Genomic DNA, 13705 nt, shown 5'->3' with positions numbered 1-13705 from the left:
ACCTAAGCCTAAATTTTGAAGTAAAATGTAACTTAAGTAGATGATATCTTAATCCAAGCAACAAAAGGCCAAGTAAAATAGCATCAGGAGAGAAGATGGTCATGGTGAATGAATCTTTAAAGCCCTCCAATGTGGGATCCCCAGTGTTCAAGTGGTGAAATGAACTATTTTATTCATTTGTACTGGCTAGAGGCTGGTTTAGTGGGGCCAGCTGAGCTGGTGAATTTTCTAAATTGTCTCAATTTTGGTCTTATTTAGGATGAAATTGGTCCAGAAGTCCTTTAAGGGCTGACCCAAGGTCCTTGAAAGTGATGGGTAGCTGGGATGACATTAAGGTGTTCCTCAAAGCAAAGCAGCAGCCCAGAACAAGCTCACTTCAGAGCCCCTGACATGTCTACAGAGCAGATCGCCTCCATGCGGCTCTCCCATTCCACTGCTGAATCACCAGAGACATGGAACTCTTTTATCTGGCAATCCATGAGAAAAGCCCTGGTCCAACCAGGGGTGGGGGTGGAGCAACAAGATACACCAGGAGACATAGGCTTGACCATCATGGCATCTGCCTCATGCTGGTGGAAGAGGGATTTGGGTGCTTGAACAAGAAATGTCCTGTGTGTGTGAGTGTGTATGTCTGTCCATCTGTTTCTGTGTTTCCTATCAACCCAGTAGACAAATCCTGCTGACCCATCCCCTATGGACACGGAGACTGGCCGGGCAGCTGCCAATCCACACAGACACAGAGCGTGTTCTATAAATGACTAGAGAAAGCCCTTCCACCCTCCTCCCCACTCATCCTCTCTACCATCCCCAAAAACATCAAAACCAACTCTATGGGAATTTTTTTTAAAAGTTAATTGCTAAGAACTATGGTACCAAGAAGTTATTTTCAGACTTCAAGAAAATATCTAATTATGAACAGTCCTTTCCTTCAAACCTCGCATTACATGTTTCATTGTTCGCACCTTCAAAACAAACACAGGGGCAACATCTGAAAGTAGGCAGTGAAGGCCGAGGCTCCAGCACCAACGGGTAAGGTCAGTCAGGGATGAGTGTTGTATGTTAGAACCCAGTGTTGGGGTATTTCCCCAGGAAAATTACTAGGGAAACTGGGAGAGGAAGGGCCTTGAGTTGTTCCTATGAGCTCCTGCCCCCAAACAAGTTCAGCAATCTAACCCCAGAAAACAACTTCTTGGGGCACTATTGATGAGATCCCAAATTGTGTACAAGGACTTCCGGATTAAAAAGTTCAATCTACCCCTGTGTCAGTGGCCAAGGGCCCCCACATCGCTAGTCTGAACTAAGCTCTAAGCATGGCCACGCCCAGCCTGAGCCTTACCTTGTAGAGAAAACTCCCTCTGGAGAAGTTTGAGGGCTACCTCCTTAGCTCTTCTTTAGTCATAATGAGAGTTGAGCTTTCTCTAACCTGGGCGCGCTGTCACCCTGGGGCTCTTTTGCCTAACTGTGTGCATGTGGATAATGATGGGCACACGTGAGCCAGGGTTTGTCCTTTGGCCAGCCCTTACTTCATAGAGAAGGCTAGAGTGTAGAAAGTGGAAGTCCTAAGAGGTTAGCTTGAAGCCGACTGGCTGAAAACAAAAACTGAGGCCCACCCGCAGATCTGGAAGGCCTCGCTTCCTCCTCTGTACGGGGGCTGAGATTTTTCCCTCCCATCCAGAGGTGGTCACTGAATAGGAGATAGGAGAATCTCGTGGGTCCTTGCTGACCACGTGGCCTACTGACACACAGCCTGTGTTCTCACTGGCACCCCTCACCCCGCCAGGCCCACGCTTGTGTATTTCTTTCACTGTTTCCTTATGCCCTCTCCTACCACTGTGTTGTTCCTCTGTTAGCCAAGACCTAGAATACCAGGCTCTTCGTTGGAGACTCATTACAGCTTTATCTCTGTCTGCCTTTCTTTAAAGCCAGCTGAACATACCCAATGCTCTCCCTCTATGGTAAGAACAACCCTCCAGACCACGGTCCCAGCTTCTGTGGCCCCTCTAGCCACCACTTCTTACCCACCCCGACTTCCAGAGCCCTGGGAGCCCAGCCCAGCTCCCATTGCATGTGGCCACCATGTCCATTGTGTGCCTTACCTGCCTGTGCTCACGCGAGCTGTCCAAGGGTGTGTGTACAGTGGTGTTCCTCTACTTCCCCAAGCTTCCTTTGGGTGGTGAGTCACCGTGACCCACTGGGAGAGAACTGGACCCATGCTATTTCCTGTTAAACATCCCAAGGACTCTGCATTTCAGCTAATGTGGGAATTTGTGAAGGATACTTTTGGGAACTGTGATGGGGGCTCCAGGGAAAAGACAAAAGTGGGCGTGAGGTTCAGCTAAAAGGGAAGGCAGTTCTAACAACTCTGTAACTACCAGCCTCCCCTGGGCTTCGTGTGGAAGGCTGTGTGAGAGAGGCACAAGCTGGGATTTGCTATGGCACAGGGTTGGCCCGCTAGTCTCTCTACTGTAACCCTAAGCCTTAGTCTTACATCTTTCCAAGTTCCTCAGGTCCGTTACATTTGCACCAAGTCCCTTTTCCATAACATGTGGGAAGCAGGAAAACGACCTGACTGGACCACTCCTGATGGAGGGGTATACATTCCTTTTGTCTGCGTGGTAGACATGCCTCACCATATGACCTTGGAGCTCCTTGGAATAGCTTCCCCTAAGAACTCCATCACGACCCCCAAACCCCAGAATGATAGATTGAGAGATGTAGTGGTGATCCCCGTCACAGCCCATGCTGGCCAAAAGGCTGCCTCGGAAATTTTTGTTTTGTTTTGTTTTATAACTCATCAGACCTAGATGTCCCAGCGACACCAGCTTGACAAACGCTTGACACCCACAGCGGAAGTCCCCCACTGAAGCTTGTCCTGTTGTTTTGTTTTGTTGTGGGTATTTTTCTTCCCTTTCTTGAACATGATAGAACTGACAGGTAGAAAAAGCTCTGCGCTCCCTGTACGTTCCTCTGAGGAGCAAACCTCCTTCTAAGGACAGAAAATAGAACTTAGAAGAGGCAAACAGTTAATGGAGCCAAAGACTTCTGGGTAGGACTAGCGGCCACATTGCAGGCCTTAGAAGTTCCCCAGACCTGTGAGCCTGTTCACTGGCAGGGCTAGAGTCTTAGTAGCAATTGGGGTAGCTCCAATTTTAAAATGTAAGAAATGTTTTGACTCTTGTCCTATCTGGAGGGTCTGAAAACCAGAACCCTCTGGCTTCCTTTCTCTACTCCCAGTATGGAGGATGGGGCTGATCTGGAAAATCTGCCCCAAACTATCCTACCTCCCTTGGCGGGGAGCATTGACATGGAGGTTGAGTATCTCATCGCTCCAGCCTGTTGGCTCTTGCATATTCCTAAAGTCCATCACATATACCCCTCCAGATGGAAATGAGATAAAGCCATCCCACCCTTAGGGATGGTCCAGAAGACCGTAGAGGAAGAACTGAAGGGCTTGTGGAGCCAGCCCTGGGGCTTCAGTGCTAAGGAATATTCCAGGCCTGATGCTGTGAGAGAGACCCTGGTGTGGAAACACTGCCAAGAGGACACTGTAAGAGGACAAGTTAAAGGGACGGGACAGGAGGACAGACAGCGTAAGAGCCCTCCTTCAAGGGGTGCCTGGGATGGGAGCCATAACAGGAAATTCTAGGGTCCTTTCTCTCCGGGTGCCGCTGTCGGCAGGGCTGGGAAGGCTGCACTAGCTTTGGGGAAGATGGACGGGCTCCCAGCAGCTCTCAGAGCTTTGGAACGCAGCCAGTTGCTCACATGAGCAGGAGGGCCAAGGGCACAGCCAGCTCTTGTTCTCAGGTATGGGGGCAAAAGGCAACACTTGTGCCCCAGAGACCTGGCTAGGCATGTGTCCACACCCTCAGGCTCCTCCAGACTAAGAAGCCAGTGGTGAACCTTTGGCCGTAGATTCCCAGCAGCCCAGGAGTTCTAATCCCACCTCAGCTCCCCCTGACCTCAATGATGTCACTGTCTCCTTCTCTCTGTCCAAGACCACAGAGCAGGTACCCTGAGTGGCACCCCACAGTGGTCATGTACCAGGCTCAGCCTTTTCTAGGACTCCGCCCACAGGATGTCTCTCCTGTCTGGTCCTGCTGGCATCCACAGTCCTTTCAGACTGTGGACCTCTAGGGAAGGTCACAGCCTCTGAGGCCATGTGTTGAGGACCATGAAAGGTCAGCAACTCCAGAGGCTGCAGGGAGGCACAGGACTGTAGCTCCCCAGTATAACACAGCAACCCACTACCACCATCCCCCAGCAGCCATTTAGAGAAGGGCCGTGGGAAGTAGAGAGTGGCAAGAGGGAGAAGTGAGATGAGCATCCAAGGCATGCTCAGAGGTAACTTCAGACAGCTGAAAGGGAAGCCTCTAGGTATAGCAGAGTTCCAGTCACAAGGCAGAACTCCCAACTGACGAGATAGGAGTGGCTGGGCTGCGTTCTCCCATCACAGGAGGGCCGGAGCCTCCAGGACAGTGGCTCTGGGCCCAGATTCTACAGCTTGTTACAGTTGAAGAACTAGGAATTATGGGAAAGAGAAGGGTAGGGAAACAAGGCCATGGGCCCAGGGATGTGTCTTAGCAGGCACCTTGGAATAGGCTGCCGACCTGGAAAGGAAGGTGCTGGCCTCCCACCTCGGAAAACAGGGACTTGGGGCCTAAGGGACAAGTCTAGTGCAGCTGACCCCACCCTGGCCTGCCTCCTCTCAACCAATGGCTGTTTCTCAGAGGATCCCTTCCTGCCCTGCCTTCTTGCTGTGTTAACTGCACCCCCTATTGCCAACGGGTTCTAGAGCGCAGAGGAGAACTCCCGAATCTCCATCACCTTCTTCCGCCTCTTCCGGGTCATGCGCCTGGTGAAGCTGCTGAGCCGTGGGGAAGGCATCCGGACCCTGCTGTGGACCTTCATCAAGTCCTTTCAGGTAGCCACACCGCCTCCCCCTGTAAAGCCGGTAGGGAGACAACCTCCACTGCCCCAGGAGATGGAAGGACACCGTGCTCCACTGTCACTTTGGCTAGGGTTCCTCACCAAGGGCAGACCAGGAAAGAAACAGCCCCAGCCCAGCATACAGGGCCCAGGTCTGGCTGGAGCTGGTTCTCATACTTGTCTTCCTGGCTGTGTGAGTGTATGATGCAATGTGATGGCACCTGGCTTTCCTCATTCTCAATGAAGAGAGGATGCGTGTAGACCTGTAATTCCAAAATCCAGGGCTCAACACACTCCTAATAATTTATTAGAAAGAAGGATTGTAGGACTAGTCTTGAAGAATGCTGCTTGTAAGTGTCAAGTTCGTGAGAAGCGAAGCTGATAGGGCACTTGGACTCCTGGGAAAGGGCTGTAGAAATTCCTGACTCTGCTTCCCAGACACCACCCAAAAGTCAGCTTCTCTTCCCACACACCCACTCTCAGACTTCCCTAGACCCTACATCTAGGTCTTCATGTTTCCTGCCCTGGACAGTCAAGTTCAAATAGGGCATGGAGTCTGTCTCCATCCAGATGTACTCACAGTTCTGATTGTAGCCAGAGGACAGTTGTCCTGGGGTGGTGACCTCCCTGTCCTATTTGAAGTCCCCTTCCAAACTCACAGCTCTGTGGACAGCGCCACCCAAAGCTCTCTGATGGAAGACCTCGAGATCCAGCCCAGCTGCACACAGATCCAGTGTTCTTCCAGCTGTGACCCACCCTGCTGGCCTCTCAACCCCTAATGAGAAGCTGGGTCTCCTCCACCCCAAGACCCTTCCCAGGTCAAGGTGAAGGAAGGATTCTAAGGATTTGAATGGCCCTAATGGGCTCAAGATGAGAAGCTGATTCTGCCTTGGCTCCTGAGACACCCCAACATTTCTTTGTAATGGGCAGTAGCTGGGGTGACCTTGAAGAATGGAACTTGATCTGGGAGCACGAGAGCCCACCATACACTAAAAAATTGTGTGATCTCTTGGTGCCATCTAGTGGTACAAGGCAACATAGTTCCTAAGCCAGAAAGCCAGGTTTCTGTGATCCCACAAAAGGTGTTGAGACCCCCACAGTGCCTCCTCAGAAGTGGCCCTGGCTCTGTTTAGGGGATATTCTGAATGAGTAAAATATGTGGAACCTAATTATGTATACACTATTGTGTTGTGTATGTCACGAGACTTGGATCCTTTAAATGTCACACCCCCCTGCCAGGTGTAAGGGTTATCATTCAGATCAGGAAACAGGTCCAGAGAAGTTCAGTACTAGGTCCAAACTGCTGGAAAGTGGGGGGAGCAACATTCGAGCCCAGAATGTTTTTTTACATTTCTCCTTGTTAACTGTTTTCATAATAGTGCTCACTGCTCATTTCTGTAAAAGTAACTGGATAAAGATGGAGCATAAACTGCCTCCTTCCCACTTTTCCCTGGTGACTACAGTGGTCTTATTGTGGAATTTCATCACCCCTTCCTTCTTTATGCAAATGCACAACTGTAGTCCGAGGGGGGCTGCTCCTTGATGGTTCTCAGTAAACAATATGATGCTGCCTCCATTACTCTGAAGCGTGCTTTTAAAACCAGACTATGGACTGGGACTGGGGCTCAGTGGTAGAGGCCCTCAGCTCCATTCCCAACAGATAGATGATTGATTGAGTGGTAGATAGATAGATAGATAGACAGACAGACAGACAGACAGCTGAAAAGGGAAACCAGAGCCCACCTCTCAGACTCTCTCCCTGGTGCTCAGTCCTCCTAAGACAGACAGCAGCTGACCGCTGTGGAACTGGGAATGCAATGCTTTCTGGGAAAGGATCCTACTAGTCTGTACCCCTGGGTCTCATGGCCCCTCTGTGCTTCCTTCTAGGCCCTGCCCTATGTGGCCCTTCTGATCGTGATGCTGTTCTTTATTTATGCAGTGATTGGGATGCAGGTATGAGGACCTCTGCCTCCTTGGTCTCTTCCCGTTCCCCAGCACTGCAGCCCCTTCCCACGTCCTTCCTCTCTTCTGACGTTTGTTCCTGCCTGTCACTCAATGTCCAAAGAGCTGAAACTTCCCCAATAGGATGTGCTATAGGCCGTGGGCAAGAGACAGCACAGGGATCCCTTCTTTCTTACAGTAGCAGGCTTGGGTTCTGCAGTGGGAAGACACACATAAATTAAGCAGTGGGACTCGGGAGAGAACAGCCTCATCAGAGAGATGCAAAAAGTGGGTGTGTGCCACCAGCATCCTCTGCTTTGTCCACATTTGATGTGCCTGATTTGGGGTGGGGAGAGAAGAGAAAGCGCCACCCATCAAACATGCAGCCATTTTCAGGAGCCTCCCAGGGGCCTGCTGCACTTTCTCTGTTCCCTCACCCAGAGTCCCCCCACCCCTTCAGGGCTCCAGCTGAGTGCAGGTTCTATGAGGCACTGTCTCCCCAGCCAAGCATGTATACTTGTCAGGATCTTCCCTTAACAGTTCCCTATATAAAATCCCTAAAAGTTCCTGAGGGAAGACAAAAAAAGACCTACCTTGACATCAGATACGGGGAGACGGCATTGGCAGCTTCTTGGAGAAGCATAGGTTCAGAGGACCAGGGAAAACACAAGCAGGCCCCTGACATCGGGAATGAAGAAAGCTTGTCCAAGCTCTGGGCCGCCCATTCCATATCACTGCAAAAATCCAAGGATCTCCTGTGTATTCGGGACCTGGAGATGTGAGGGCGAGAAGGCAGTGAGCCCTGGTTCCTACAGTGAGCACCCTGACCTCAGCATCCATTTACCACTTTCAGCCCCAGCTTCCCCTGGGTGGGAGACCTTTCCTGTGGGCTGAGGGCACGTTTCTTCCTGAGGTTTTCCATGCTGGAACTAGGGTCCAGGGATCAGGGGACAGCAGGTGTCTGCTGGGTCACATCAGAGGCTGCTTGGCCAGATAGTCCCAGAGGGCCTGTTAGACAGTGTCTGGAGATGAGCATGCTGTCCTTCTCTGGACCCTGAATTCCTCTTTCTTCAGGTGTTTGGGAAGATCGCCCTGAACGACACCACAGAGATCAATCGGAACAACAACTTCCAGACGTTCCCCCAGGCTGTGCTACTGCTCTTCAGGTGGGTCTCTGATGATGTAGGTGCACACACACACACACACACACACACACACACACACACACACTTGCAGGGCTACTGCTCTTCAGGTGGGTCTCTGATGATGTACGTGCACACACACACACACACACACACACACTTGCAGGGCTACTGCTCTTCAGGTGGGTCTCTGATGATGTAGGTACACACACACACACACACTTGCAGGGCTACTGCTCTTCAGGTGGGTCTCTGATGATGTAGGTACACATACACACACACACACACACACACAGGGCTACTGCTCTTTCAGGTGGGTCTCTGATGATGTAGGTGCACATACACACACATGCACACACACAGGGCTACTGCTCTTCAGGTGGGTCTCTGATGATGTAGGTGCACACACACACACATGCACACACACACACACACACACACACACACACACACACACACACAGGGCTACTGCTCTTTCAGGTGGGTCTCTGATGATGTAGGTGCACATGCGCACACTTACGGGATGATAGCCCATCCCTGGGAGAGCCAAGGGAGCAGGAAAAGAATGGCCTCTTCTCCCTTCCTGCCCAGGCAGTCACATTGTCATTTACTAACTTTCCATGTGCATTCACAAGGCACCACTCACATCTTCTGGGAGTCCCCTGCCCCAGCCATTAGGGGGTCAAAGTTAAACACCAAAAGCATGGTGACTTGGCCTCTGAACTGGGGCATAGGCAAGCCTCAACACACTGACCTTGAGTAACGTGTCTACTTTCTGTAGCACGAATCTTAAAAGGTCTTATTAATAAAAACAAACCTGGAGCCAGGTACTGGGGTCAATGCTGGAAGATCAGAGAAGCAGAACAAGCCACAGCTACCTCACCTTGCCAATTCCTCAGATGATCCTGTTTCCTCAGACTGGAAGCCTCTGAGTCCTCATCCAGAATGAATCTCAGCTGAACTGCTGCTCAAAAGCCTAAAAGCTTAACCAGGCTCTAGTTCCTGGTTCTCACGCCTTATATACCTTTCTGCTTTCTGCCATCACTTCCTGGGATTAAAGGCATGAGTCACCATGCCTGGTTGTTTCCAGTGTGGCTTTGAACTCACAGAGAGCCGGATGGATCTCTGCCTCCCAAGTGATAGGATTGAAGGCGTGTGTGCCACCATTTTCTGGCCTCTATGTCTATCTAGTGGCTGTTCTGTCCTCTGACCCCAGATAAGTTTATTAGGAAGCACAATATATTGGGGGACATAATATATCACCACACCTTTCTCTTACAATCTATTTACCAAGTCATCCTTGAGACACCATACTTCTTGGAGCTCTGCGGCTGAGAAGGTCATTTTCTTACACTGCCCAGAGTTCATGTCTTACACCAGCATCTTGTTCTCTTGGCTCACTATGATCCCCTTATCTGCCTCCATCTTTCCACCTTCCTACTTTGCATGATGTCCCCTTCTAAGCCTCCATCTAGTCCCAGGCTGATAGATGAGACTATTTCTCTCGTCTCTGAGGCAAATGCTTTCCAGGTCCTTGAGGTCCTTTTCCAGAGCATATGGGGCTGTCAGCTGATGCCACCTCCACCATCCCCTACAGAACCTGATCCCACACCCAAGTTTATTGCCGCTCAACATGCATTTATCAAAATGACGAGTCTCCTTAATATCAGCCTGACATCACTGCCGCCCAAACCACACGCCATCAGAACACAAAGCTATTTATTGTAAATCTACTATTTCACAATGGCAAGCTTATGCCGCACGTAAATGCAGGGGATGGTCACAGACCTCAGTCCGGCCACTGGTCTCTCCCTCCTTTCTAAAGTTCTTAACAGCAGAAAATACCTTTTCAAAGAACAAACCCATAACACTGTTAAAGATGGAAAAGAAAAGGATGAGAGAGTGTTACAGGTGAACTAGAAGTGTTGGGGGACTTCTAAAGAAGATGAGGTTCAGTTCACAAAAGAAGGAGACAAGAATAGCCCATTTCCAGACAGTTTGAGACCAGGGAGGGTGTGAGAGCAGCCTGGAGCTTCTCCAATCCAAGTGTCAACAGATACAAGGGACAGGGGAGATCTGGGTCACCGCTCCTGGGCCACTGCTTGAACTGACCCCTCTGGGACTTGCATTCTGGGGAAGTTCGGCTATGCTCATAAGCTGTGACAGCAGCATTTGACATCTCACCCCAGGGCTTTGGAGTCTGAAAGACCCAGCAAAGTGCTCCCTCTCAGGGAACCTCACCTCAGAGAGAAGCTATCCACCAGGCCCCTCAGCCCATCTTGCCTTTGGTCTGTGATTCCCCAGAGAGCTCACAAAAGGACTTCATTCAGACAGCTGGGTTCTCAGTCACAAAGAGCAACTGACAATAACCCCGAAATATTTGAGGAAGCCAAGATCAGGAAGGATGGAAAGGGAGGAAAAAGGAGGGAACAGACCCAAAAGGTTTCAAATGAAATGCACCTCACATTGTGAGGGTGGTTCAAGACTAACACTCCTGCTAAAGTAGAAAAATCAGCGACAGCAGCCATTACTAAACGGAGCAAAGAAGGAAGCGAAAAATGTAAAAGTGAAATATTTTTATTTTCCTTTCTAAAATATTTTTAAATAGATGAGACATATCGCAGAAAGGGTTCATCTAAAACTGTACTGATGAGCTGGAATATCAACTGAGGTTCACTTACTGTATAACCAAAGTGCAAAGAAAAATCAAGTATGAAATAAAGATTAAGACAAAGAGAGCAGAGATAGAAAAATCTTATCATATAATAGAAATTCCAGACAAGAACAGAAGAAATGAGAGTTAAACAATGAGCTGAGCCAATAAAACTTCAAACCAGAAGTAAGCCTTAAGTTTGAAATGGCCCTACTAAGTGCAGAAAAAGTTAACAGGAGAATCCATAACCTACCAGGGGTGGTGGCTCATGCCTATACACTCAGAACTCAGAAGGCTGGAGCAGGGGGATCATGAGTTCAAAGCTAGTTTGGGTTGCATGGCAATATCCTCTCCCAGTCTTATCTCCAAATATCCTTGACTGTTTATTTATGCTGACCTCTCAGAATGTGAGCGATTAAAAAAAAATCTTAAAGGTTTCCAAAGTGTAAAAACTCCAAAACATTGAAGACAGGGAAAATCTTCCAAGTCACTTTTTTGGTTTGTTGGTTTGTTGGTTTGTTGGTTTGTTTGTTTGTTTGTTGGGCCAGCTGTACAAAGACACTCCAAGAAAAGGAAACTATAGACCAGTGATTCTCAACTTTCCTAATACTGCAACCCTTTAATACATGTTCCTCATGTTGTGGTGACTCCAACCATAAAATTACTTTCATTGCTACTTCAAAACTGTAATTTTGCTACTGTTATCAATCATAATGTAAATATCTGTGTTTTCTGATGGTCTTAGGTGACCTTTGTGAAAGGGTCATTCAAAACCCCATAGGGGTCACGACCCACAGGTTGAGACCCACAGGTGCTATAGACAAATATCCTTAATTAACACAAATACAAAAAATCCACAACAGAAAACTAGCAGACTGAATTGAACAGTACAGTAAAAACATCAATCAATATGTACAGGTGGAATTTAAACCTGAATGCAAGTGTGTGGTTCTCCGTATGCAAATCAAGAAGTGTGGTACAGCACATGAACAGAATGAAGGACAAAAACCATGAGGCCGTGTCAGTAGATGAGACTGTGTGACTCATCTGTAGGACCAGGAGGAAAAGGCTTCGTAAGCATAGATGTTAACTATTGAAATGACTCATCTATATGACCAGGAGGAAAGGGCTTGTAAGCATAGATGTTAACTATTGAAAGTCAGCAACTAGAAACATAGAAATTGAATGTGGACATTCCAGAGCGGCGGGGGGCAGGGGAGGGGGAGCACCTATAGCTCAGTGGGGCGCAGTGCTTGTCTGACAAACACAAAGCCCTGGATTGGATTCCCAACACTGCCTGGAAGCAAACCACTAGATAAAACCCTGGTCAGGGGAAACTTCAATGGTTTATCAAAAGGAGGGGCAAAAGTGGTACTTACATAAAGAAACAATTAGATGAACAAAGTAAACGAGAAGAAGAAAGATAATATAAACAAAGATAACAAAAATTAAGCTTGTTAAATTTTTCCATTAAAAACCAAGCATTAGGATCAGCAGAAAGATTCAGTGGGTAATTGTGCTTGCTGGCAAGACTGACAACCTGAGCTTAATCCCCCAGGACCCACGAAGTAGAAGGGGAAATGACCCTTACAGGTTGTTCTTCGACCACCACACATGTGCTGTGACACACACATACCCAAAAATAATTTTTAAATTCTTTAAAAATAAAGATCAGGCATGATGCACACATATGTAGGAATTTCACAGTGAAACCTATTAATTTGTACAATTAATATGATTGAATAATCACAGTTTTTTAAGATTGAGAGTCTACTGTTGATGCTAAGAATTCTAGCCAGGCATGGTGGCACATGCTGTTAGTCCCAGCACTCAGGAAGCAGAGGCAGGCAGATCTCTGTGAGTTGGAGGCCAGCCTGGTCTATAAAGCGAGTTCCAGGATAGCTAGGGCTGTTACACAGAGAAACCCTGTCTCAAAAAACCCAAAATAAACAACAACAAAAAGAATTCTAACTCTAGAATGTTTGTGATAGATACAGTAAAACAAAATGACCCAAAGAGAGTGAAGGTAAAGAGATGGGGATGGAAATACCAGCAATGCTTGCCATGTGTGTGCAGCAGTCACAGCATCTGTAGAGGTAAAATTCCAGGTAAGAAGCATTAAACCAAACCAAGAGGACAATTTGATACTGAGAAAAGGTTTAATCAACCAATAATATATAATAATCACAAACAATATAAGCTTAGCAATATTGTTTGGAAATATGTATAGTAGTAGGACAGAAGCAGAAAATAAACACCTAACAGTGAGTGCTGAATATACAGTCCATAAAAAAATAATAGTTTAACATAGCTGAAAGACCATCTAAATTGTTACCAAAAGGCTGGCCTCTCATAGTTATTGATTTAAAAGACTGTTTCTTTTCAATACCCTTACAAGAAAAAGACAGAGAAAGATTTGCTTTCACAGTGCCTACTTATAATAATTCTCAACCGGTTAAAAGATTTCAATGGAGGGTTCTCCCACAGGGAATGTTGAATAGCCCAACTTTGTGCCAATATTTTGTAAAACAGCCATTAGAAGTGGTACGTAAAAAATTTCCTAAATCTATAATTTATCATTATATGGATGTCATTTTATTAGCTGATTCAAATGCAGATACTTTAGAAAGAATGTTTGAAAAAGTAAAGAAAATTTTGCCTTGCTGGGGATTACAAATTGCTTTAGAAAAGGTACAAAGAGGAGATTCTATTAATTATTTAGGATATAAAATAGAACTTCAAAAAATTAGACCTCAAAAAGTGCAAATTAGGAGAGATCGACTACAGACTCTTAATGACTTTCAAAGATTATTTGGAGACATTTCTCATCTAAGAACTATTGTTGGGGTAAAAAATGATGAACTGAATAATTTGTTTAAAACCTTAGAAGGTGATAAGGACTTAAATAGTCCAAGAGAATTATCACCTGAAGCTGAGAAAGAATTGGCCTTGGTAGAAAAGAAAGTACATGAAGGGCACGTAGATCGTATTAATCCAAAGCTGGATTGCATTTTGGTTATTTTACCTTCTAGGCATTCCCCAA

General features: G+C 47.3%; 1 protein-coding gene and 1 long non-coding RNA gene across 2 annotated transcripts in view; one reads left to right on the top strand and one right to left on the bottom strand.

Annotated features, from left to right (window-relative positions):
* The window catches only part of Cacna1c (calcium voltage-gated channel subunit alpha1 C), a 558454-nt gene that overhangs the window by 507817 nt on the left and 36932 nt on the right, over positions 1 to 13705 (top strand). Inside the window, exons 31-34 of the mRNA XM_052721999.1 lie at positions 1923 to 1955; positions 4793 to 4921; positions 6814 to 6879; positions 7942 to 8033. Of these exons, the coding sequence (XP_052577959.1) occupies positions 1923 to 1955; positions 4793 to 4921; positions 6814 to 6879; positions 7942 to 8033 (320 nt within the window). The remainder of the gene's footprint in view (positions 1 to 1922; positions 1956 to 4792; positions 4922 to 6813; positions 6880 to 7941; positions 8034 to 13705) is intronic.
* The window catches only part of LOC128100017 (uncharacterized), a 34497-nt gene that overhangs the window by 3416 nt on the left and 17376 nt on the right, over positions 1 to 13705 (bottom strand). The window contains exon 5 of the long non-coding RNA XR_008214643.1: positions 7461 to 7637. This is a non-coding gene — a long non-coding RNA (uncharacterized LOC128100017). The remainder of the gene's footprint in view (positions 1 to 7460; positions 7638 to 13705) is intronic.

This window comes from Peromyscus californicus, unplaced genomic scaffold (assembly GCF_007827085.1).
Source record: "Peromyscus californicus insignis strain IS unplaced genomic scaffold, ASM782708v3 Scaffold_6__1_contigs__length_162567912, whole genome shotgun sequence".
In the NCBI taxonomy this organism is placed as follows: domain Eukaryota; kingdom Metazoa; phylum Chordata; class Mammalia; order Rodentia; family Cricetidae; genus Peromyscus; species Peromyscus californicus.
The sequence above is the reverse complement of the archived record's forward strand: the minus strand, read 5'-3'. Positions and strand labels throughout refer to the sequence as shown.